Source organism: Pituophis catenifer, unplaced genomic scaffold, assembly GCF_029215685.1.
Source record: "Pituophis catenifer annectens isolate HBS135680 unplaced genomic scaffold, rPitCat1.0.hap2 SCAF_2, whole genome shotgun sequence".
Taxonomy (NCBI): Eukaryota; Metazoa; Chordata; class Lepidosauria; order Squamata; family Colubridae; genus Pituophis; species Pituophis catenifer.
The window spans coordinates 86301623-86329043 of NW_027256882.1; the positions used below are offsets into that span (position 1 = coordinate 86301623).

The following is a 27421-nucleotide window of genomic DNA, read 5'->3' on the forward strand; positions in this document are numbered from 1 at the left end:
CTGGATTGACTTCATCTGCAATGTTTACTGCCAATTTTGCTAGAATGGAGTGACTAGTGTTTTCAAGCTTGACTTTTCTAACTTATTATTTTTGGGTGCTACTGTTAACTCATTTGGGACTCCAAGAGGTTGAATGATCTCACATACTAAGGAAAACTCTACTAAGGCAGTCCCTCAAATTCAGGTGTTTCTAGGAGTCAGAGATTAAGCTAAAGCACCTTGTAAATCATATCAAGTTCTTTTATTCTGTTTTCCACAGAAATACCTTGTAGGGCAACTTGCCATACGGAATCACAATACATGAGGTGTTACACTGAAATACTACAAGTTCTCACAGAGCACAGCAGGACACACACATCATTTACAATGTTCAGGTAAAGGTCATTGCACTTACAACTGTAAACTTCTTCTTTTGTTTGATGGGTTGTTGGTTCTATACAGAACTCTGCCGCCTCCAAAATAATACAAAAAAAAAAAAAAAAGAAAAATAATTCGAAACTGAAGGCAGGAGGAGAGCATGGACGGTACATGTCATGTGACAGCCACAACAGCTTTATGGGACTCTGCTATGCTTTGCAAGAAGGAAAACAGTTCAGAAAAGTTAATTACAAACACCAGGCTTTGTTTGTTGATTTTGTTTTTCTACACAAAAGCAAGAGTTGGCAGGTGTGCTGGTCATTGAGATGGAGCCCCCACAAAAGGGGGCTGTGAGTTGATTGTTTTCTTGGGGAGTTGTTGTTTTTCTTCATACCATGTGAGACTTTTATTTTACACACTGTACAGGTATTTACAATGGAAGGGGTCAAGGGAGATTGTAGCAGCCACTGTTAAGAAAACCAATAGGGAACACAAATTCAGTCTAGAGTTCTGAAGAAGCATCCTCAGATTATGCACTTGTCATTGCTGGGAGCCTAAGAAAAAGAGTGGCTGGGTGGCTGGAAAGAAACTGGGTGAAAAAACATGCTTGTCCTTACCAGATAGCTTGGTCTCTACATTTGGAACCAAATCCCTCTTCTCAGAATTCAGTGTGTGAGTGAGTGAGTGAATGAATGAATGAATGGTGGGAGTCTCACTGCTTCAGTTTGCCATTCTAGTTGAAATAAGTTCCCAAAATGTATTACATTTATCCTGAAAAGATGATGATGTACACATATGTTAAATAAACTCTATATGTAAACCACAACTGAGGAAGTTCTACTAGGAATATTAGTTTTAATCCTCCTGTTCTGTTAGAAATGATTTCCAGCCTGCCCATTATTAAAATAATTCAAATATTCAGATAGTTTTGCACTTACTGCAAGCCTAGAATGAAACACTGGTATTAAACTAGATGTTTGAGGTGAAATATCTGCACCAAGGCAAGTATGCATTCCATGGAATTCATTTAATGCTTTCCTGAGCTAATTTTTTTTTTTTTTACTGCAGTAGAACAAAAGATAAGCTTCTTGTCTAAATCTTGTATTTTTGCTAGAAAAATGACCAATTCAGCAATGCTGGAAATTTACTGAAACACAATTAAATGTAAAAATCGACCCTTTGTTTTCCTAGGTCTAACCAACTACAAAATCAAATGACCTGTGCAGGAATTCACATTAAATACAATGGGTTAATTCCTCTGGTAAAAGGACTTCTGCAGATGGAGAGTTTTAAAGACTACTGATAGAAAAAAATATTGTAGCTCAGGTGGAGCTGTAGGTTCCTTGGTGCTCTCTGAATTTGGTTATTTCCTTGCAAACATTTCATTACCAAACTAGGTAACATTGGTGCACCAAATTCAGAAAGCACCGAGGACCCCATAGTTTTAAATGCTGCATGTGACACTAAACAAACTAGTCAACTACCTTTTAACTTAGTGCATTATGAAAGGCATGTGGTTATGTTATTGCACATTGTTATGTGCAAACACAGGCAATTGGTTGATTATAAGTAAAATTGTGGAGCAACACAGAGCCAAGGAGTTTTTCCACCAAGTCCTGCCTCTTAGGAAATGACTAGCTTAACTTTACAGGTTTCACACTCATTCAAACTACAGACAGAACAGGCAAAGGAGATACTGCCAAGGGTCATACAGCCAATATGTATGCAGCCTGACTTAGAAGCTGAATTCTGTGGTCAGTATCCACTGAATAACCACAGATATAGCTTCCTACTTGCCCTTACAAAGGGCTACTAAAGGCGGAATCCTTGCCCTAACAGAGATCTGATACAACTGTACTGTTTTCATGGTCCATGCAGCTGGTAAGATTTTCAGTCTGCCTTGTTTCACCTCAATCAACAGAGCTATAAACCTAAGAAACCAGAATCATGGGCAAATGAATATATATTCTAAGATATAGAGTCAGGATACGGAGACTATACTTTGAGCTTGTAGTAACCATGGAAGACTTTTGTTAGAATGCTGCTTACAAAATATCAAATTAGTCCTTTTAAATGATGAGATATATCACTTTATATGCCAGTGGTCCAAAACAGTCTTAGAATAATAAGGCTTTTTTAGAATAACACACACTTACCTAAGGATCACATCATAAACTTTTTTTAGTGTACAACTAAGGTGTTTTAAGTGCAAGCAAAGGCAACGCATGAGTATATGAAACATATTCTCACATATGTTTGTATTAGATAGGAATTTTAGTCAAGCAGCTGGGATCAACTGTTGATTGTGCAAATCTGATACCTGGATGGTATCACTATGGCTAACATGAAATTACTCATTGGCCTACCATCTCCCTTTACTAAATCTTATTTCAATCTCTGTGGGAAAAAGATATTTCTAAAATATACATGTCAGCAGTACTCCTGAAAAAAATGCCTTCATGCACAGTGTGATTCAGAGCTTATTGATGTATTTGTAGCATTATACAGAGGTGACATTCAGGACCTGTAGCATCTTTGTCAAGTGCATTGCCAAACAGGAACACAAACTATATTTTCTGTATCAAAAGATTATAAACTTTCCACATTTTGAAGAATCTAACTTGTAAAATATATATTAGCTTTCTCTTGCCCCACTCCATTTTTCTCAATATAAAAAGGTATATATTTTTGTTCCAGTTTTTGCATGGTATTCTGGCTTTCAATCAAGTCCTACAGGGAGAAAATAGGTTTGCTATCAATGCATTAAGGGCTTGGTGGAAACGTGGGATTGCTTCAGATTTGGCACTCCATTTACTCCAGTTTTGAACTAACCACCTGGTGGTTCTCTGCTTCCACATTTTCAGAATTTCAGAAAGGTAGGTTGAGTAGTTCTATATGTATTAACAGTCATTAGTTGCACCTTTGCTCTCCAAGTTCAGAAGGCAGAAAAGAGGAATTGATGTGTTAATTAATGACAGATCTGTTCAGTCTCCCTTGCTATGTTTGTAAATATATTTCATTCTTGGGATACTTTTCTAGGCTGCAATTCTTGAATACTTAGATAGGATTTTCATTTACATTTTGGTCAGGAGGAATGTGCATTAGGTTTGGACCATGCCAAGAAGCCCCTAAAGTAGACCCTAGGCAGTTGCAGGAGAGGACGTGTCAAGGGGCCTAGAGTGAGTGTAATTAAATATAGAAAATCTAGTGTAACGTTCTGTGGAATAATTACTCTTCATGGTGTCATCGATAGGGCTTCAATAACAAGTGCATAAATCTGTAATGGCATTCAGTAAAGAAGATGAACCAACTGGAAGAAAAAAAAAAGAATTTCAAGCAAAGAACGAACGGCAAGCATTCTAAGTAGATGAAACCGTGCAGAGAAGTAGCAAGCCATGCTCTACTACAGACAGAGACAGTCACTGGCTCTATGGCTACCCTTTGGCAAAAGTGTCCCTTGAACGGGTCAAGCATGCCACTAATTGGAAACTTCATACACACAGGTGTTCGATATAAAGATATCTATCCAGGTTCTTGATAGCACGTTTGCAATTAAATCCTTATACATAACATTGAACTTATTAAATATTAACAGTTGTCTTTAAAATTTTGTAATTTCATTGCATAGAACATTAGACATGAGAATCATTTTGCTGTTACCCATGGTGAATGGAAGCTCCTATGGGTCACACCAATGAATTGTTGTTCTTGAACATGCTCAGCGTGGATGAAAGACGGGCAGGAAACAGCACAGACAAATGGAAACTGGAGCATCTGTACATTTACTGGATTTTTTTTTACAACAACAAAAAAAGTAAAAAAAAAAAACAACTACCAAAGGAGCTGTTTCACAGGGTGTTCTTTCGGCTCTTGCCATTTACAGTGCAAAGAGCTCCAAGCGGGCAGGTTTATCAACACGCTGTTCCAAGTAGCTCCTCCATCTTTCTGAGCATGCCCACCAATAATGGCTTAAGAAGGACTTGAATTGCACAGTAGGATAAAGGAGGATGGCAGAGGCAAGCTCTTCTCATCACACTGGATTGTGCTCTTGATAGCCTTCTGCACTCTATTGCTTCTGCCGACAGCAGCCCAGATGCTAACTCAGTACAAAGTTAAGAGATTAATGACATATGATACTATGCAAAAGAAAAGAAAAGAAAAGAAAAAACATAAAAGGAACCTCACAAAAAATAATAAACCAAGCCCCCAGTTTCTGGGCACCAATGAGGTATACATGTAAATAAAAGTGGAATGATTAAGGCTGTTTTTTTTTAAAAAAAAAATCCCAGGCATACATAAAACAATGCACAACATTAACAATGAAAAGCACTGCCATTTGAATGCTTTAGAATGGCTTCAGGATGGCTTTGGGTGGCTGATAAGACATGCCTGGCCAGCATTTGTGTCAGTCAATAGTCAGCCAGTTTGCACTGCCTTTCAGTCCTATGGCCTCTTAACTCAGTAGTGAAACAGTGTTAGGTCCTAGTCAGAGTTCCCTTCGTCCCAGACTTTCCATTGCAGGGATGATGAGAGGGAACAAACACTGGAGGGGATGGGGGTTGATGGGGCAAACTGGAATGTGAAGGAGAATGGAGCATCCAGCTCCCAGCCCTCAGTTCAAGCACATTTTGAAGAATGGGAAAAACCTATGAAGAACTAGAGTTAAAATTCAGTAACTTTGTGTATAATCCTAAGAGAAGGCCATGGTTCCCAAAATCAGATGCTAGGCACAAATGGAACTACAGTCATAGGTAGTTTCTGGAGTCCCAAACATCTCAAGCGACAGAAAAGTGGCATGCCTGTGTGACAAGCCCCTCTTCTCTAATTGCACCGTCTTACGTACATCTTCTCAGTCTAAGAAACTGCTTTCAACCCTTGAGGCTTGCAGAACACGGATTGACAACAGTGGCTTTGAAAGTCCTTTGTGACCGTTGGCTCAGGCGTCCTCAAAGAGCATCTTATGACATCCACAGGGATAAAACTGTATGAATAGCTCTTCTGTTTCGTCCTCTGAACCTAGTGGTTTTCCATGGTTTCGAAAGCTTGATAAGACAAAAAAAAAAAAATCACAGAAATAAATTTATAATATTTCAAGAATTGAGGGAACAGAGTCCCCAAGAATACCTACTGAAAAAGCTACACGATGCATCTTTTATATGTAATGACAAGTGAATAATAACCCAATCAGTGGAGGAGCTCATCCAATCTTCCGCATCTTCGTACCCTCCAGAGCTATTGGACAATATCTGGGACATTAATTGCAGAAGTACGAATACATTGTATCGTGTTGTCGGGGAATGTTGTGGTTGTACAAAGTGAAGGTAAAGGATGAAATAGCTAGAAATGGTAATCAGTCAAAACTGAACAATTGAGTACTAATTAAATTAGTTGCTTCTATTTGAGATGCAATCCTTTCATATACTGGAGCACCCAGGACAATATACATGAAAGCATGTTTTCCCAAAGAGACCACATCTTTTCCATCTCATCTCTTTGCTCCAACCTGGATGTATAGTCAGTTCATATTTCATTCTGTATACTGAAGCAAGAAGTGTAAAAAAGCTATTATCAACAGGGATAAATTCATTCTCCCCTCCCCAATTAAATATGTGTAGTCCTTTTAGTGAGCTGTTTCAAACAGACAAAAACCAGACTCCTACAATGCGATCTACAATGTTAGCCATTGTAGCATCTCTGCAGTCATATGATTGCAATTCGGGTGCTTGGCAATCAGCATGCACTTACGATGGTCACAACATCCCATAGTCACACTATAATCATTTTCAACCTTCACAGAGAGATTCTGATAAGCAAATCAGTGGGGAAGCCATTGGGAAGCTGCAAGTTGCGGTCATGGGATGTTGTGCTTAACAACTAGCAGTGATTCACTTAATGACCACAGCCAGAACTGATGTCATAAGTTAGTATGGTCAAGTGATATAATACTTAACACTTAGCAATGGAAATACTGGTTCCAATTGTGGTTGTTAAGCGAGAACTACCTCTGTGATCATCGTTGGTCATGTATCTCTCTAGTTTTTCAAAGTAAGAATAGTTTATTAAATTTCCATGTTGCTTTCTTGGTAGAACTCAATTCAGCAACATACAAAACCATTTCCTTTTCCTTTCAGGAAATTGCAAGAGGAGCAGGGGAACTGACCAATCAGGAATTGGTCCAGACAGAATTGCAAGTCAACTGAGTAGACAGAAAGGAGGAAGGGGTGGACATCTGAGAGATTTCTTGAACTGGCTTCATTTCCAGCTTGTCAATACCTTAAAGCTGCAATGTAGAAAAACCCTTGATTTATTTCTTTTATGTATTTGTAAAACACCTTTCTTGAGATGCCTAACTCCAGAATGACGCTCGGTATCTCACAAATTAAAAAAGGCAAGAAATATTACAGAATCAGGCAAGAATAATTGTTTCCCAGAGGAACAATAAGAACTGTCTTCCAACCTAAAGAAGCCCAACAATGAACCAAGCCAAGGCCTGGGGGGAAAGCCAAGGCTCATTTAAAGGCAGGAAGGACAGGGCAATATGAACTTTGGATGTTGTCCCAGAGGGCAGGTGCTGTGGCAGAGATAAGGCCCCTTCCATTTCATACAATCTGATTCTAGGGCTCAATACACACAATAAAATCTGCACAGACCTGATATGTACTATTAGAGTTCTGTGATCATTTCTGTTAATGTTGTGCAGCACCCAATATTTAAATAATGCAACAATTAAGAGCACTAAGAGATTATCTTAATTCAAAACAGCATAACCTATTTAACACAGGCAAATTAGCCTGGCTAGGTGGCTCAGTAGCTAAGACACTGAGCTTGTCGATCAGAAAGGTCGGCAGTTCAGCAATTCGAATCCCTAGTATAGTCTCCTGCGTGAGCAGGGGTTGGACTAGATGACCTCCAAGGTCGCTTCCAACTCTGTTACTGTTACCTGTTACCTTCAGCTAAGATGGAAATCATATCATTGGGTTAAAAACCACCACCACCAATCTTCAGGATTTTATCTCCTAGGAATTGTCTCTCAGTCACTTTTGATGAAAGTCAACTATTGATCACATTTCTACTCCTGATACATCGTGGCAGATGTGGAAATGGAGGCAAACAGATGATACTCACTATTATACCCAGAGTTCAGAGCGGCAAATGAATTCCAATGGATTCTTCATAGATTTTTCCAGTGCAAGGATGAGATTTCACTTATTTCCCCAAATGCCTGTTGAATCAATGATGAGACAAACAAGAAAAAGAAACAGCTGTTGGTAAACAGAAAGGAACTTAAAAAAAAGAAAGAAAGGAAAACAGAAAGGAAAATAAAGAGATACTCAGATTAAGCAGCAATAGGATGACCTTCTTCAGGTCTCATGTCAATTTAAGGTCACTGATGGGAACAGAATTATTTCAAGTAATAAATAAGAAATTTCTGGGTTCTGGCATTTCAGCACGTTGACATGGCCCTGGTAGTTACGGATAAGGACATTGAGGATGGTGCATAGAGGACCCAGTATGACTCACCGAATATTGTACTCTCACCAAAACGATGTGAATTTCTTGCCAAAAGCTGATACGGCTGTTGGAGTAAAGGAAAGACAAATCAGTGCATAAAACCATCTGATACAGTATAAGGTTGAGTCTGAAGCTCTATATTCTTTTAACCAGATCTTCAGGGTTTTTTTTTTTTCTAAAATATTTATGCATGACCTGTTGGCATTCATAAAGCACAGGAAGGGCAGTTTATAGTAATATCAGTGCAATAAAAATATAACAGATTCAACACTCAGTAAAAACAATTAACGAAACAAAAATTCTGGTGGAATTAGCCTGTTGAATGGAAATAGCTCTTCTCAAGATCACATGATGCTCCTTCTCAGTAGCAATCTCCATGCTCTTAAGTGCCTTGTTTCCTCTGGGCCTCCAGGAAAGCTCTGAAAGGGTAGTTATTTTGCAGGAAGTGCCGGTATTATGGTGGATAAAAGAGCTTCCTTTAGTTAACAAGGAATGTTGGGCTGGAGTGATTCTTTTTCCATATCTTTTAAGGTGCTTTCTTTGAATCGTACTTACTTTGTTTGATTGGAAGCACCACAAGACTAAGAAAATAGGACATAAAAGGTTGTACAAACAAAATAAATGAAACAAATGATACACTTTTGGGGGAGAATTAAACAACAAGGTGTTGCTACCCAGAAGTCACTAGCATTTGTAACAGAGAGTGATAGACCATTCTTGGTGGTTGGCCACTGAGTAGGCTTTCCCCAAAAAAAGGTAAGTGATGGTCCTGTTCTGGTCCTAAAATCCTGTCCCCAAACAATGTATGGAAGGGGTCCTCAATTCACGGCAGGGGGCCAATTCATAGTCTCAGTCTGTTGGGGGGCTGAGCTGGCTGGGTGGGTGTGGCTAGGTGGTCATGTGACTAAGTGGACATGGCCAATTTAGAAGTCCTTTAAACAAGGCACATAAATTAAACTTTAATTTGTTTTGCTCTGAGGGTGTTTTATTTGCTTTTGTTTGCATGTTGCTCTTTTGGTTGACTTTTCTTTTTACTAGATCATTTTTTCAGTTGTTTAGGAGTCTAGTCGTCCACTTCAGGAAACTCAGTTTTGCAGAAATTCTTCTCAGCCCCGAGGAGCTTACAATCAACAGGTCTCTCTCCCTCTCTCCCTCCCCCCCTCTCTTTGTGTCTCTTCTCTCTCTCTCTCTCTGTGTCTTGTCTCTGTCTCTCTCTTTTTCTCTGTCTCTCTCTGTGTCTTGTCTCTCTTTCTCTCTCTCTCTTTCTCTCTGTCTCTCTCTCTCTCTCTCTCTCTCTCTTTTGGAGGCGGGGGAGGTAAAAAACAGGGCACGCGGATGCCTCGGGAGGCCTCCATGCACCTCTTTTTGGCCTGCAGAGTGCTACTGGAGACCGGGGAGGCCAAAAATGGGCCCGTTTTTGGCCTCCCGCGGCGTCCACACGGCCCGTTTTTCACCTCCCCCGCCTCCAGAAGCACTCTGCTGGCGAAAGAAGTTGGCCTTACCTTCCAGTTCCAGCCTGCGGGGCTCGCAAAGGTAAGTCCTGTGCTTGGCTGAAGGGTGGGGGCCGATGGATGGGTAGGGCAATGTGGGTGGGGCAGCCTCATAGTCCTGCACGAGCCGGATTAATGGTTTCGGTGGGCTGTATGCAGCCCGTGGGCTGTAGTTTGAAGACCCTTGGTGTATGGTTTCTGAGGTTATAACAAGCATTTTGACTGCTAACAGACAGAGCAGCAGGACAGATCATTTGAATCACAATCATCTGACAATTATCTGAAAAGTGAACACTTGAAAATATTGTGACTCAGAATTCCCACCTTCTGTCAATTTGCCTGCTTGTTCTGCTGCCCCTCCTGGCAGGATTTTGGATAAGACACTTTCACCCTCTGTTCCTGGCTGTCCAGCTGCTGCTCCTGTAGATAAGGATGCGCCTGTTGGTTTGGGGCCCAATTTAATGCCTATGAGAGAAAGTGATGATGAAATAAATTAATATGTATGAATTCAATGAAATGTATGTCCTACAATACCACCAGGAAGCAGTTCATAAAAAAATTAATTATCTTTACTCACTAATGAAATATAACCAGTCTTGCAAGAAAAAAAATGTAGTGGCAAGCATTCATTTGTTTAGAATGTTTATATCCAATCTTTCCATACAGAAAATGGTACTCTCAGTGCAGTGGTGGGTTTCAAAAATTTTTACTATCGGTTCTGTGGGTGTGGCTTGGTGGGCCTGGCGTGGCTTGGTGGGCGTGGCTTGGTGGGTGTGGCAGGGGAAGGATACTGTAAAATCTCCACTCCCACCCCAATCCAGGGAAAGGATACTGTAAAATCCCCATTTCCTCCCGATCAGCTGGGACTTGAGAGGCAGAGAATAGATGGGGGCGGGGCCAGTCAGAATTTTTACTCAAAATTTACTCAAAATTTCTCTGAACTACTCAAAATTTCTGCTACCGGTTCTCCAGAACTGGTCAGAATTTGCTGAAACCCACCTCTGTCTCAGTGACCAGAAATAAAAGAAAATACAAAAGAACCTAATGCCCAACTTAAATAAATTTAACATAATAGAAAAACATAACAGCTAAATATTCAGTAAATCAGAGGTTTCCAATTTTTCCAATTTTAAGACCTGTGGATTTCAACTTCCAGTATTCCCCAGCCAGCCATGTCTTACAGTTGCCAATGTTGAACATCCCTGATTTAAGCAGTTCAAAAGCCGCCCAGAGTTATTCTGGGTGATCAATAAATTTGATAAATAAAATAAAAAAGGCTAACATGAATATATGCACCTTGATAGCCTTTCTGAAAATAAAAATATAAGTTCCAATCTGAATTCTCAATGAAATGGGTTGCAAAGTATGAGGACAAGTCAAAAGAAACTTATGTCTTATCTGCCCAATTACTGACCCTCTGTAGGAAGGGCCATTTTTTTCAGGCACATAAAGTAACTGGAAGTTATCGATATGCATTTCTCAATGAAAGTAGTATTTTAAGCTGAGCTAAATAAAGAGCAAGCAATTTATTATCAGATTTTAATCAGGTTGAGATGCTCCAGCCTCTTTGTTCACAGGAAGAAGACACTAAGAAGGCTTCTTTTAGGTATTCTACTTGTGATACCTTTACCATGATTTACACAATTCTAGTCTCTTGTGAATTAATTCCATACTAATTGGCACATATTTTGAGGCCAACCGTGGCCAAGCTTTTCTCTTCTTCTTGATCTTGCCTAGGGTGTCATGTGATCATTTTGGAACTCATTTTGAAAAAGCAAGTGGAATCTTTCCTTGGAAAATTAACTCCGCTAGCATTCCCTAGTGCAGGGTTCAGCAACCTGCGGTTCTGGAGCCGCATGTGGTGCTTTCACTCCTCTGCTGCGGCTCCGTCACTCAAAATATGCATCACAACCACCAATGTGCGAAACCTGCCGGGACGCGATTTATTGAGCTTTTCAACCCCTGGTAAATCAACCATGGATAAATCCAAGAAAAGAAAAGTTTCAGAAGAAAACAGAACGTTTAATTCAACTATATATGCTAGTTTTGTGGCCGCTCAAGAAATAGTCAGGCACGGGAAGGGTTTTGTGGCTCCCGGTGTTTTCTTTTCTGTAGGAAACAGATCCAAATGGTTCTTTGAGGGTTTAAGGTTGCAGACCCCTGCCCTAGTGAAATGCACACAATACTAGGTGCCAAAAACAGCTGCCTAGTTGAGAAGCTGCTTACTGACCTCCAGTTGTCCCCTGCGGTTGTATCTGGGGTGCTTTCCCCACCTGTGGCACTTTTGTGGTAGACTTGGATACATCTGGCTGTTCTGCTTTAGCCTATAATGGGAAACAGAAGTTTCATTTGTTGGTTTAAGAAAGACTCCCCCCCGTCTCTGATTTGGGGGATAGCAATGCATGTTAGAGAAAACTTATCTTAATATAAAACCCATCTGCTGAAAACATACCTAGCAGCTTTGATGCCATAATTTTAAAAAGCTGACTCATCTTTGTTATTTCTAATTGGCCCTTTACTCATTCTAATTCTCCATAGATCCCCTTCTCTCCAATGTTTCTAAATTTCTTTAATTCTAGACTCAATGACAGAAAAGAGTAACTGTTTTCAGATGGGGCTCATTTTAGACCAATGGGTGGCAAACTAGAAACCACATTTCAAAATAGCGGAGGGCAGGATCAAACAAGTCTGGGTCAAGAAATAAATACGATGTAAATATTAAAATTACTTAGCTGAATACAATGAAATATGATCATCCTCTGTGTATTTAAATATTCTAACCTGTCAAATTAAAAATTAAATCTTTGGCATCCTTTGGGGACTCAACCCCCAAACTTGGAATTGCTGAAAGCTGCCCTGTGGCTGTGGGCTCTACTGTCCTGTCAGCCCTCTGAGGTAATCCAAGCAGGAAACCAAAACAATCATTACTACCGTAATAATCCTTTATTATAAGGTTAAGGTAACAGAATCTTTCCCCTCCCTTGTCCTTACTTCCCAGAGAATAATGGAGGATCCCTTCTGAGATGCTTTGTCCATCCCCATTCCTTCTGTGGATAGAGCTTGTCTGACTATTGCCCCAGCTCTTCTTCCTATCTCCCACGTTTATTCTCTCAGTCCCTTACATCTCCTGACCTTTGACTACAAATGAAGCCTCCTTCAGAAATCTAGGGAGCTGGCCTACCCCCATAATTGTTCTACTCCCCCCCATTTAATTTTTTTTTTTACTTCTCTCCAACATTTTGCTGAACAGAATGTTTCCTCTATAACCTCTGATACCATGATTAACTCTTGCAATCCATCCACCAAGACAACTTACCTGCATATAATATATTCATCTAGACTGTAGAATGATTCATGTGTTCCATGAATACATATTTATTCCATTTGGTTTTTGTGTGTGGGATAGTGAGATGAATGAACACATTTGCTACCCTAGAACAGATCATTCACACCTTAATGAAGGGCGAGACAGCAGGCAGTTAGCAATGATGGAATGATCAACCATCGCTCCTTCAAGAAAATTGAAGTGGTACTCACTGGTCCTGCTTGGTGAGCGCTAGGTTGTGCTTGGGCAGTTGGCTGCGGTTTGCCTGATGGCTGAGGCTGACCAGGCTGCTGTTGGGCTGGCCGTAAGGATGGTTGGGCTTGGGTTCCCAGTGGTGGCTGTTGCTGTTGTTGTGGTTGTTGCTGCTGCATCCGAACCTGCTGTGACTGTTGATGAGAAGGACCTGCTTGATGCTGCTGCTGAGGTTGTCTGCCTGGTGGTTGCTGCTGCCGAGATGATGGTTGCTGCTGCCCAACTTGCTGTTGCCTGGGTTGCTGCTGCTGCTGCTGCTGCTGCTTTTGCTGTTGCTGCTGCTGCTGCTGCTGCTGCTGCTGCTGCTGCTGCTGTTGGTGAGACAGAGGCTCAGATTTTGGCTGCTGAGATGGCAGCCCATGTTGCATCTGCCTCTGGGATTTTTGGGGCTCTGAGGTATGATGATAGCCAGACGACTGTCGGGACTGTTGAGGATACTCAGAGGAGCTGGGAGGATAACCTTGCTGTGTTCTTGTATCTGGTTGCTGAGCCTTCTTCTGGGAAATGGGCTGCCCATGTCCACGTCCATGTGACTCATGGCGGCTTGGTTCTCTTGGGTGTTGCCTGGATGATCTCTTGGGTAGGTCATCAGTGGAGTGGCGGGAGGAAGATGAATGTCGCCCATAATCTCCATGGTGCCTGTGATCTTTGGAGGAAGAGTGACGTGGGTGGGAATAGTCATCATGATGCCACAAGTCTTCATCTGGGGGCTCATCATAATCATGATAGGTGTGTTTAACTGGACCTCTCTTCTGAGAGGATGAGGAATGGCCACCGTAATGCCTCATCCTCTCTGAACGAGGTTCTCTTGGTTTGTCAAACCAGTCCGTCTCCTCTTGGCCCAAGTGGTAGGCTTCAGAAACCAAAAAAGATCACAGTGAATCTCCTGATCCAAAGCTAGGAATGTATTCTGATGGAAGCCATGCAATGAAATAGAGAAGAAGCTTATCACAGGAATACAGGGTATGTCACGGCAGCCACTCAGGTAATATAAAAACAGAAACCTCAGCACAGAAACACACTGAACAAGCAGTGAACAACATTAGGACATGCAATGTGCAACATGCTAACATAAAACAGAAAGTGAAATCATGATAAAGGCACATGGCAAGCAAATGGAATTTGTGGCATTTTCTTTGCAAATATGACCCGCTTGGGCATGCTGGGAGATAAGTCACTACAGGTAGTTATTACCTTCACTGTCTGAAACAACACAGTGTGAATCGTCCATGATGTAGCCTTCTTCGTGTTTGTAAGAGTGGGTTCTTGGCACATCTTTAATATGTTCTTGTACATCAGGCAATGAGTGACTAGAGCAAAACTGGGAGCAAGTATCTCCAGCAGACTGAGGAAGAGGTCCACCTGAGGATCGCGATACGCCCATGGATTTCCCTAATGGACTGATAGGACTTTCTTCTTCTGAGGTTTGCGTGCGAATTGGAGGTCGCCCACGACTCTGACTCATACTAAGGGAGGAAGGCTTGGAGCTTCCTTTCTGAGGCCTCTCCATGCTCTCTCTTTCATAAGATCTGCTTCTAATTTCACGACTTGACAGTTTTTCTGACACATATCCAGAGGATCTTGATCGCCCACCACTATATGCTCTATCATCTTCTTCCATCCCATCTCTGTTGGATACACTATAATATTTCTGCTGTTCATATACATTTTTCTTTAGGCCATAAGTGATATCATCTTGCATTTTCCTTGCTCTGGATGCTACACTGCTGCTACTGACTGATGTAGTCGCTGTATAGGAGGCCAGATCTGATTCTACATCTTTGGCTTCTTCTATAGGGGAGAATTTGGAGATCTTCTGCTCCATACCTTGTTTCCTATGCTTGCTGCGCTTGGAAGAGATGACAGCAGGGGCCAGATTTTTTGAAGAGTGTTTTTGTACTCCCATACTTGCTCCATGCTTGTCTGGACGAGAAGATGGCCTATAATCACTGTCTCCATAGTAATACGAACTACCTGATACTCTCCCATTGCTCTCTGTGCTTTTAGGATAGCTTTTCCCCCGATGGTCAGGACCATGATGATCATAAATATCCTCTTCAGACTCCTCTTCTCCTTTTGAATAGCAACAAGGCCTGCCAGACACATCTACATCTGCAACCTCCCTCTTTTCTTTGATAGGCAGTCCATTGCTGCTGTGTGATGGCAAATCCCCTTTCTGACCCTCTCCTGTGCTGCTCTCTTTGGTTAATTCACTGATATCATCAATCATCACATAGTTCCGAGGAATGTTTTGCTCTAGATTGGTGTATAGAGAGTCCGAGGAATAGCTCTTAGAGGGACTTTGTGCAGCACTGCTCCTATCTCCTGGCCTCCCTTCTGGGGCTTTGTGTTGATCGTAACTGCTGGTCACTGTTGCGGTGCTGTAGATCACTTCTGGAGTTGCAGCAGAGATCACCACAGTGGGATTGCTAATGACTTCATAATTGGTCAGGATCTTCTGCTCTAAGTCAGCCAGTGTGGTCTGTCTCGGCTTCTGGGAGGTTGTGTGGGTGTCTGCATGAGTCTGAAGAAGAGCACCCTGGGCAGGTTGCAAGGGTGTCTGACTGGGATAAGCGGTCTGAACTTGGTAAGGTGGGCAGAAGCCTTGGTGGCTCTGTAGGCCCAGTTCAGACTGATACCCAGTACTTGGGGTGAAGCTATGTGCCTGGTATGTAGTTTGGGAAGGGTAAGCAGGCATCTGGCTTGGCTGGAAATCATTTTGAGTAGGACCGCTGCTTGCTGGAGGATAGTATGGAGGTTGAAATCTTGTTTGCTGGAATGTAGCTGGGCCTGGTGCAGCGGTCTGAACTGAGGAGTACTGGTACGGGGTGTAGGAAGTTGCTGAAGTATACTGGGTGCTGGAAAATTCTGCATATTGGTTAGAAGGGGTGGCGATGGGCCGTGTCAGGAGAGTTCCACTCTCATAACCAGAGAGGCGAAGGTTATTTAGTTCGCTGTCGGACATATAATCTCGATTCTCTCCCAAGCATCTCAAATATCGATAATCGCCAACATTCCGATCCTTCAGCAAAGATTCTTTTCTCTGGTTGATCCCCAATTCCAGGTACTTCAGCTTGGCATCAATCTCTTTCTCTTCTTCATCCAGCTCGGCTTGTTTCTTTCTCAGTTTTGTGGATTCGTGCTCTACCAGCTTCAAGTCCCGGTCGAGTTCTCTAAGGAGGCTGGCTTTGGTCACTTGGATGGGCTGCCCGCCAATACCCTTTGGCATGAAGCCAGGCATGTACATCTGTGAGTGGGCTTGGCTGGTCAGAGGAAGCTGAGCTTCTTCTGGTGGGGGGCTAGGCAGGGTCCGCTTCACTTTCCGAATGAGGGTGTTTGATTGCAAGGTTGAAATCTAAAAAGCAATGGAAGTTCTGGTTAAATTCAGAGGGACGATGGAAGAATTTTCACTTACTAGGAGGGGCAGTTGGTAACTCTGGTCTGCACTTTTTCCCAAGGGCAGATGTAAAAGATTAATTCTAGATATTAATATTTTAAATGCTTTTAATATTAATATTTTGATGTTTTAACTTTTTTTTTCTAAAACACTAGCACTTAGTGGACTTAAGCACTATCTGATAAGGCTCTAATATGGCCAGTTTATAAAGGCTGTTGGTAGCTTCTTTGGAGTGAAATATATGAACAAAATGCTCTTTATAAAAATAATTCCTAATGTGGGAGACAAGTATTTCTTGATACTAAAACATCTTGAATGAATAATAATGTTGCTGGCAAACATCTGCTCTATCAACAGGCATAGTTACTGACACTGAGAAAAAAATGGGAAGAGGCAGAAGTCAAACTATTTTTTCTTAACGCACCCATACAAAATTAATCTAGTATGATTCACAGATTTAAATAAGTAAAATCTGTATATCTTGGGGGTGGGGTGGGGTGGGGAGAGAATATTTCTGCTTTGCAGATGAAACATCTATATATTTTAGGTAGTCTGGCTGGGGTCTGAAGAAATTAAAATTCACTGTTTGTGCGACTCAGATTGTTGTAGGGTTTCAAATTTTTGTTTCTTTGTTATTTTGGCAATTAGGGTGAAATGCTATGCAAAATCCACAAGTGAAGTATAGTCCCTAAAGGGTCCCTAATATCATAATCATGTTTCTGGCCTTACCATCAATACCTGGAATAGACTATCTGACCTGGGGGCTGGAGACTGGAGGCGGGAGATACAATCAGGGGGAGTTATGAAGTCCTGGGGGTTGGAGAGGCTGGAGTGCGACCAAAAAACTGGTCATCTGGTCGCCTCGATTGATCTCTCCCCCCCTCCCCCATGCCTTTGACTTGGTCTTCGGCTCCCCGCCTCCAGATTGTATCCAGCTGTATGTTATCCCTCCCTTTGAACATCTTCTCTCCCTCGGGTTAATAACATCATGCCTCTATGGTCTGGCTCCTTTTTTCATCTTGAGCCCCAAGCTGGAGGGTGTCTGGGCAATTGTCATGCGGGAGCTGAGGGAGTTGCTGCCTTTCATCAATGGAGGAATAGACCATCTAACTTTCCTAAGCCCTTTCCATCTGGGCTAGCCACCGTGAGAGGGTGGCTTGGATTCCTACCTCCAATCTTGATGAAATGACACGGGACTCCTCCCACTGCAGTGAGAGGGCAGTGGAGTCCAGCTACCGGCTTTGAGATCCATCTTGCTCCAACATCTTAGACTATTTATCAAACTCTTGACCAGACTTTTTACCTCTCATCTATGTATGGCTTATACCACGACAGACCTGCTTGCGCTGCGAGATGCCCCCCTCTCGCGGCGATGGCCTTCCACGTTATCAAAGGCCTACCTTAAGGACGGGCTTTGGAGCCCTGAGAGGTGGCATGTTTCAAAGCGGGGATTAAGGGGTTTTTTAATTAGGGTTTTTAATAATTTTTTAAGGGGAACCAGGAGGACGACCAAAGGGGATGGGGGGGTAATCCACCAAGGTCAGAGCCGAGCCCGGCACTGGGTAACGGTTTGGAGGACATTGCACGAGGGAATGGGGAGGGGGCGGAGGGAAATACCATCTGCACGGTGGCTGGGAGGGGCAGATATGGCGGGAGCAGGGGGCCACATCATGTGTTGGGGACGCGCACTCGCTGTCTGAGAGCGATTGCGCGCCCCGGCCCCCAAGGCTCCCCTTGGATACTAGGTGGCTTAGATACTCAGGACCTGGGCCTGCGATTGATGCTGTGCAATGCTAGGTCTGTGGTAAATAAGGCCCCCCTCATTCACGATCTTATCCTGGAGGGGGGAGCAGACCTGGCAGGTATTACGGAGACCTGGTTGGGACCGGAGGGAGGTGTCCCTCTGGTCGAGATGTGCCCACCAGGTTTCAGAGCATACCATCAACCGAGAGCCCAGGGGAGGGGCGGGGTGGTGGTGGTTATTATTAAAGAAGGTCTTGGTTCGAGGGAGACCACTGTGCCTCAGATTGTCGGGTGTGAGTCCCTCTTCGTGAGATGGGGTCATGGGGTTCAGATGGGCTTGCTGCTTGCGTACCTGGCTCCCTGCTGCGTGGCAGCAGCCCTGCCTGAGCTACTCGACGTGATAGCCGCGGTGGCAGTTGATACACCCAGGCTTATGGTCATGGGTGATTTCAACTTGCCATCCGTTGGTGAAACGTCTGGGATGGCTCGGGAGTTCATGGCTTCCATGACGGCCATGGACCTGACCCAGTTAGTTCATGGCCCCACTCACGGGGGGGGACACACCCTAGACTTGATCTTTGTCTCTGGCCAGTGGTTGAGTGATCTTGTTATAGGGGATATAGATATGGAACCCTTGTCATGGTCAGATCACTCACTCCTTCGTCTGGACCTTCGTACCGCTACACCCCGCCGCAGGGAGGCGGACCCAATTAGATGGGTCCGCCCCAGGCGCCTGATGGATCCTGATAGGTTCCAAACGGAGCTTGGGCCAATTCCTGATGATCTGGCACACGACTCGGCCGAGGACCTAGTAGCTGCCTGGGACCGGGCGGCTGGTGGGGCCTTGGATCGAGTCGTGCCTTTGCAGCCTCTGACCCGGTGTTGATCCCTCGCGGCTCCTTGGTTCACCGAGGAACTGAGGGAGATGAAACACCAGAAAAGACGCCTAGAGAGCGGTTGGAGGGCCAGTCGCGCTGAATCTGACCGAACACTGGTAAGGTCGCATATTAAGACCTACCTAGTGGCGATAAAGACGGCAAAGTTCAATTACTTTTCCGCCTCTATTGCGTCATCAGGGAATCGTCCGGCCGCCCTGTTCAGGGTAACCCGCTCCCTACTCCACCTGGGAGCGCGGGAGGATCCCTTGGAAGGCAGGGCGGAGGATTTCGGACAATACCTGCATGACAAAATCGCTCAGATCCGGGGGGACTTGGACTCTGACTGGGTAGATCAGGGCAGGGTGACGAGGAATAGTCTTGAGAATGTTATCTGGGAGGAGTTTGATGCTGTGACTCCCGATGATGTGGACAGGATTTTGGGGAGACTTAGTGCAGCCACATGTTTACTGGACCCGTGTCCCTCCTGGTTGGTACTGGCCTCCCGGGAGGTTACACGAGGCTGGCTCCAGGGTGTTATCAACGCTTCGTTGAGTGAGGGTTACTTCCCCGCGGCCTTGAAGGAGGCGGTGGTGAGGCCTCTCCTCAAGAAGCCGTCCCTGGATCCAGCAATATTGGCCAACTACCGTCCTGTCTCCAACCTTCGCTTCCTGGCGAAGGTTGTTGAGAGTGTGGTCGCGCGACAGTTCCCGCAATTCCTGGAGGAAACATCCTATCTGGATCCGTTCCAGTCTGGTTTCAGGCCTGGGCACAGCACGGAAACGGCATTGGTCGCGTTGGTTGATGATCTCTGGAGGGCTCGGGACAGGGGTTGCTCCTCTGTTCTGGTCCTGTTAGATCTCTCAGCGGCTTTTGATACCACCGACCATGGTATCATGCTGCACCGGTTGAAAGAGTTGGGGATGGGGGGCACCGTGTTACGGTGGTTCTCCTCCTTTCTCTCTGACCAGTCGCAGTTCGTGTTGGCAGGGGGGCAGAGGTCGACCTCGAGGCCTCTTATATGTGGAGTGCCTCAGGGGTCGGTCCTCTCGCCCCTCCTGTTCAACATTTATGTGAAGCCGCTGGGCGAGATCATCCGTGGCTTTGGGGTGAGATACCATCAGTACGCTGATGATACTCAGCTGTACATCTCCACCCCAGGCCACCCCAACGATGCCCTTGAAGTGATGTCCCAGTGCCTGGAGGCTGTACGGATCTGGATGGGGAGGAACAGGCTCAGGCTCAACCCTTCCAAGACTGAGTGGCTGTGGTTCCCGGCATCCCGATATGGTCAGTTGACTCTATCACTGACCATTGGGGGTGAGTCTTTGGCCCCCACAGAGAGGGCTCGCAATCTGGGAGTCCTCCTGGATACGCAGCTGTCCTTGGAGGAACATCTGACGGCTGTAACCAGGGGGACCTTTTATCAGGTTCGCCTGATTCGCCAGTTGCGGCCCTTTCTTGATCGGGATTCCTTGTGCACAGTCACTCATGCCCTCGTAACCTCTCGCCTTGATTACTGCAATGCTCTCTACATGGGGCTCCCCTTGAGGAGCACCTGGAGGCTCCAACTGGTCCAGAACGCAGCAGCGCGGGTAGTGACGGGAGCAGCGTGGCGCTCCCATGTAACACCGCTCCTGCGTGAACTGCACTGGCTCCCGGTGGTCTTCCGGGTGCGCTTCAAGGTGTTGGTTATCACCTTTAAACCGCTCCATGGCATAGGGCCTAGCTATCTTCGAGACCGCCTACTGCCACCGACGACCTCCCACCGACCCGTGCGCTCCCACAGAGAGGGCCTCCTCGGGGTGCCATCAGCCAAACAATGCAGGATGGTGACCCCCAGAGGGAGGGCCTTCTCTGTGGGGGCACCTACCCTCTGGAATCAGTTGCCCCCTGAGATAAGGAGAATCCATGACCTCAGTGCCTTCCGCCGTGCCCTTAAAACTTTCTTTTTTCAACAAGCCGGGCTGGCTTAATTTCTTTTTAAGGGTTTTTTAATTGTTCTGTTTTGCTTATTGTTTTAATTAATGGGGCCAAATCTATATATATTTTTAAATGTGTTTTAATATTTGTATCTGATGTTTTTATCTGGCTGTTCACCGCCCTGAGTCCTCAGGGAGAAGGGCGGTATACAAATTCAAAATAAAATAAAAATAAAAAATAAAATAATGGCTAATAATTTCACATAGGTATTTTTTTAAAAAATGTTGCTTCTCACTCAATCTTGCAAGACAGGTCACTCCCCCCCCCCCCCAAGAAAAAGGCCACGCAAGACTAAATGAAATCATGCAAATAACATGCATATTTAAATAAATACTTGGGATCAATAATCAAAAGAGAAACTATCATATGATCCTGACGATGGTAATAGCAGCTGTTCCAATTCAGCATATTAGATTGATCCTGAAGAGCTAGGGTGCCTTCAGATTTCCTCTAGGCCAGGCAAAATGTCTCAACTTAGAGGACAAATGCCATCAGTCTAACATGATAATTATTTGCTGAAGAGAAATAATACATTAATTTTGATATTTTCAATTTGAGTTGTTTATACTTCTTATTATTGAACATTGGATTCCCTCAAGGTATAGAATAATAAGTCAGCTTCATAAATCAAGATGAGGAGTGAGAAAGAAAGGGTAAAACACAGGATTTCCTCAATTATTGAGGAAAAGAAAGTAAGAATGTGATGATCTCATCAGAAGTATCTATTAGCAAGTATTATTCTCTAGTTTGCCTCTGCATGCTTTGAAAATGATTTAGACTAGGAGTCCCCAACCCCCGGGACATGGGTTGGTACCGGTCTGTGATCTGTTAAGGACTGGGCCGCACATTGGAGGTGAGTGGTGGGTGAGTGAGTGAAACCGAAGCCATCACCAACCCTATCCATGGAAAATTTGTCTTCCATGAAACCACGACTCTGGTGCCTAAAAGGTTGGGGGCCCCTGATTTAGACAACTTGCTTCTGCTTAGCACCTCTTTGAGACTGATGCAGAAACCTGAAAAAAATTCTTATGATTATGATTAAAATGTTCTTTCATTCAGGATTGAATGAAAGTGATTAGAAAGTGAGATTTCCAAACTTGGTATCCTTTGAAAGTCTCTACCATGGTTGCGAGCAAGGTGGTTAATACTTTGCAGAAGGAGAGGATGGGAAATCACCGACATGTGCCTCAGATGGCTGCTTTTCATGTGGGGATTTCAGGAGAGCAGGTTCGAGCACCAGGACACAACCGGATTAGCCATTTTGCTCGCAACCGTGGTGGAGACCTTTAAAGGACATTAAATTTGCAAACCCTACAACGCTCCTGATGTAGCGGTGGCTCCTCAGAGAGCACACACACACACATGCAGATCCACACACTCTCTCTCAAACTACCTGCCACGTTTCTGGCATTTGTCTTCACTCTTGAAGATGGACAACAAAACTTAGGTGGAGATTTCATCCCCACAACAAAAAAACCCATATGATAGGCAATGGGGAGAAAGCAGGACTGATCTTAAGTCACTGAATAAATTTCCATGGCACAGGTCAGTTTCAACCTTTCTCCCATGTTTTAGTCATTGTTGGAACAAGCCATTTTAAGATACTTTAACACATGTATTCATTATTTAGCATATAGCAATAGTTTATTTGTTACTCTGTCTACAGAAATGTTATGCATACATTTGCTTTTAGTGATTGGTTTGTAATGATGTATGCTCCCATGATTGGTTCATGGCAATGTACTCTTTTCAAAACTGTATGAAAGGGTGTTAACTCTGAGCAGGGTTGTGCCCATTCTGGAACTTGCTTCTGGATAACCTTTTATTTGCAAATAAAAGTCTTAGTCCTTGCCTACCTATTTTGTGTTATTCATTGGGCCTGAATACCAGGTAAAAGGACCTGAGCTTTCTGGGACAATAACTTCAGTCACTGTACCATTCAGAATGGAGAATAGATAACAATAACAGCACTTTTGCCTCCCTATAAATGACAAAAGTCCCTATTTATCGCCTGGCTTTAGGAATGTCCCTCATTGTGTAGATGCATTGTACCCAGACCCACAACAGAAAGGAGGAGAAACTGCCATAATTCCTGGATCTGTTACAATAACTGGATAACTAGGAACTGAATAAGGCTTGAATGGGGTACAGCATTCCAATCGTGTTAGCATTTTTTGTTCTCAATATGCAACTTTAGGCCAACCTATAGTGTCTAAAAATTCCAACAAGCTGTCCTTAAGCTAAACGCAAGATTGTTAATTCAGATGTCTTGTGTCAGATATCAATCAGAAGCAAAGATGTTGTACGTTTAAAGCAGAACGTCCACAATGGCCCAGGATAAGTTGTGATATTGAGAAGTCAAATGAATCTGCCAAGAATTTGAGCCTGCATCGTTTGTAAAATGTGTCATCTCTATTTTGTGTGTACATATGATCTATTATAGCATATCATGGAGTGCTGAACTCCAATGGAAGGAGTGGGAAAAGATTATGAGCAGGCATGGATTTTTTTTTTTTTAAAGAAGAGAATTCCAGAAATTCATGGGGAAGAAAGGCTAGGATCATTAGCTCTAATTACTGAATATTTAGTAATCTCTAGTTGAAAAGAGAAAGAATGGGCAGTTTGCTTGTATATTTCACCAAGAGGCATCTGGCCTTTCATGTTGGTAATGGGCTACAGGAATTAGATGGGCCCAGGGGTGAAATGCTCCCGGTTTGGACTGGATCGGGCAATCCTGTAGCGATTGTGGCAGGTGATTCGGAGAACCGGTAGTGATGGCAGCACAAGGCTCCACCCACCTGCCCGGGTGTCGTTACTTCCTGCTTTTAAAAGGTAAAAAAAAAAAGGCTCTGACGATCACACGCCACAGCTGTGATCGTCAGAGCCTTTTTTTTAACCTTTTAAAAGAATTTTTTAACAACCTATTCGCCCGAATAGGTTGTAAAAAAATGCTTTAAAAAAGTAAAAAAAAAAAGTTGGCCACACCCACCCAGTCATATTACCCCCCCAAGCCACACCCATAGAACCGGTAGTAACAAATTTTACATTTCACCACTGGATGGGCCCTGCTTAATTCAGAACATTCTTATTATGTGATCAATTTCATAACTATTATTAAAACTGCATTAAACAATAAAACATAAAACAATTTTAGGATTCTGAGGATGCAAAAAAGAAAGAAGTGGTTGGGAGCAAACAGGAAGCAGAAAAATATAAATGTGACATTTCTTTGGCACAATTCCAAATTAGTCCTGCCTATTATATCAAGACACTGCAGATACCGGTACTAACATTATATACGCTATGAAATTCAGTTTGAATAAGAATGCAATTGTAATTTGCCAGAATGCAGTTGTAATTTGAAGGCAGTCTTTTAAAATATACATTACTTTACAATTAATCAAATTGAAATATTTTGGTGTACTGCTGGGGACATTGTCCCACAGAAAAAACGTTCCATGGTGTGAAATAGTGGATGTAAGTAAAGATATTTAGTTCCAAAGTGAAGAAGGTTCATATATTTTTTATTATAAAGTATCACTTCAGGTAAGTGTTCAGTTGTCATGATAAATATTCTAAATACTGTACCATGACTGTACCAAGGCTTTATTTGAAGATGTCTAGAATGGAGAACCGACCACCTTCCTAGAGCCTTCATTTCATCATCAAACTACTTTTATCATTAAGATAAAATTTTTTCCCCTTTATCCTTTAGTGGTTTTGTGAACTACTTCTGGCTGTGATTCTCACAGGCAATTGTGGATTTCATCCCCTCACAGAATCTTTCTATCAATGATAAACAAGTATGTTTCTTCCATCTCTTCTCACAGGACTTCCTTCATCCATGTTACCCTTCTTCTTCTTCTTCTTTTTTTTGCTCCTGCTCTAATTTGCCTGACAACTTCCTAAACAGTGGGATCCAAAACAGAAGTTGAGGCTGGAACTTGCCAATACAGAATATAATATAAATATTACTTTTCACGAATGTAGAGGCTACCGTTCTATTGGTGCAGACCTGTAATTGCCTTTTGGCAATTGTGTCAAAAATCCAAAATCTTTTTCAGCCTCAGAGTTGAAAACATTACATCATTACCTGCACCCCACAAGCATTGCTGAGATGTATTTTCAGATCTCTCAGTCATGGTCTCATACATACGTACATCTAGTTCTTTGTGTTTTTCTTTCACACAGAGAATATTTCTCTGTGTTTTCCTTTCACACAGAGAATATTTTTAATGGGGCTTGCTATTTTAGCACAGGAGTCAAGTTGCCTGTGTTTGCTTCCAATCACTTATTCTAAAAGTAATGGTTGAAGGTCATTTGCAAATTGCATCTTGCACCAGTCTTGATTAGTGGTAAGGAAACAAAATAAAGGGTTAAAAAGCTAAAATATTCCTCAAGTAAAGATTGGCTCCTGGTGATTAGATCCGTACAGTTTTCTTATTGTTAGAAACGTTATTAAAAATTACTTGCCACTATCTTCTTGCATGATTTATTTTTCTTTCTAGTCTAGCTGGCAGCCCTGTAATTCCTATCCAAATATAGCAGTAACAGTAACCCTATTTAACTTTACAGATGAGCAAAAGTCTACTAGGTTCTGACACCTGCAAAAGCTGAAAGCATGAAAAATGCACGTCTATAAGCATTATACTGACAATGTTCATTTTAGGAACAGTGCAATTTTTTGTAAAAGCCCTTAGTCTACCTAATTCATCTGGAAAACCCTGGAAGAGTGATGCTTTCAAGGCTGTAGCAAACAAGAAGCAATCTGAAGCTGTAGGTTTCCCCACACGACATATAAGTGAATAAACAAAGAACTGGAACAGGAGAAATCTGCTATAGATTCAATTGCTATTCATCATGTGAAACAGCTGGAAAAACTGCACACACAGCAGGTTAGAGCAAACCTCCCTATTCCCTACACACACACACACACACACACACACACACACACACACACACACACACCCCTCTTCAGCAAGATGCTTTAGCACTATAATTTTGTTTTTAATAGCAAGAGAAAAGACAAGATAGCTCTCTGTGAAATGGATGGATGGATGGATGGAAGGAAGAAAGAAAGGAAGGAAGGATCTGGCAAATACGTTTACATTGCAATCAAAAGAAGCTCTGTGTCTCTTTACATATAAATAGCTTTTGGACAGGCTGTGGTTTTTGGCTTCATTGGTCCACAATGTAAACTGTCAGTGCTATTTCCCAAGAATCTGCCAGATCTCAAGTCTGTTTGAGATAATAATACCTCCAATACAGTAGCTACTTATGATGAGCTTGGGGTTTTTTTGGGTGTGTGTGTGGATGGAGCATCAGGGCCCTCTATTCCATGGGGTATTTTACCCTACTTTCCCACTGCAGTATCCTTATGAAAATGCATCCATACATTATTTGCTATATTTAAGGCTAAGTGCCAACTGGGGGAATCGTTTTCTTGGTACAGATAATTGAAAGGTTTTCCAGAGAAGCAGGAAAGGATGAGGGCACCCTTTCCTTATGCTGCTATCCAATTCCTAATTCCTGCCTTCTCCTTTCTAACTTATTTCTCACCGGGAAAAAAAAAGTGGTGGGGGGGAGGAAGGGGGGGCTAGAAAAAATTGTGGCAAGTACATTATCCTCTTTATCTCCAGGCAAATATACATGTATGCATTCCAGCCAGTCCCCTTTTCGGTATTTTCAGGAAGACAAGGTTCATTCCCTATTTTTCAGCTATGGTGGAGGCCAAAATAAAAAACGAATGTCTCCCTGCCAGTTATAACGTCTTGCCTCTTTTGTCTTGATTGATAACAGCTATGAGACATTATGGTATTTCTTCATGCAGGATGCTATGACAGTTGGTTTATTTTCTTTAGCTCTTGTAAAAGAGAGCTAACCAAGGAGGATATTTTGGGGGATACAGGATGTCTTTTAACTATGAAGGAAAAGATCACAGTTCTGTGTATGTCAGTAAGAAATATTTTTATGCAAGGCAGAAAATGGTATTTCCTTTTACCGCCATTAGATGGCAGACAGACAAGCCATTTACTTCCATATTACCAGGTGTTTCTTAAACCGCAAAAAATAGATCACACTCTGTTTTGAACTTAACTGTTTTAGTATCTGAGTGTGTACAGACTGCACAGTATCAGGAATATATTTAAGGGAAAAGGAAATTAAAAAAGATTTTTATATGATAAATGCATCATGATAATACACATATTTAGTAATTTAACCACACTATGATGGAACAAACACATTCAAGGTGGTTGATACCATTATTAATTTATGTGAGAGAGACAGGGTGATATTCCAACCTCTATATTATTCCTGTAGGTTTCTTAGCACTTAATGTCATATTGGAAGACATGCTGAGTAGATTGAATGAAGACAAATACAACATTTTAACTATGCATATATAGTTCACTGTCTTGGAAAGTGTTCTGAAAAACTGGTGCTATAAATTTTAAGCATGTCAAATAAAAAGCTGGCTGTAGTGTAG

General features: G+C 42.8%; 1 protein-coding gene across 1 annotated transcript in view; it reads right to left on the minus strand.

Moving 5' to 3' along the window:
- Positions 1 to 7892: 7892 nt before the first annotated feature.
- BSN (bassoon presynaptic cytomatrix protein) overlaps positions 7893 to 27421 on the minus strand; it is a 206594-nt gene continuing 187065 nt past the window's right edge. Inside the window, exons 9-13 of the mRNA XM_070934374.1 lie at positions 14131 to 16291; positions 12897 to 13789; positions 11590 to 11683; positions 9684 to 9797; positions 7893 to 7933 (exon numbers count right to left, since the gene is read on the minus strand). Of these exons, the coding sequence (XP_070790475.1) occupies positions 7893 to 7933; positions 9684 to 9797; positions 11590 to 11683; positions 12897 to 13789; positions 14131 to 16291 (3303 nt within the window). The remainder of the gene's footprint in view (positions 7934 to 9683; positions 9798 to 11589; positions 11684 to 12896; positions 13790 to 14130; positions 16292 to 27421) is intronic.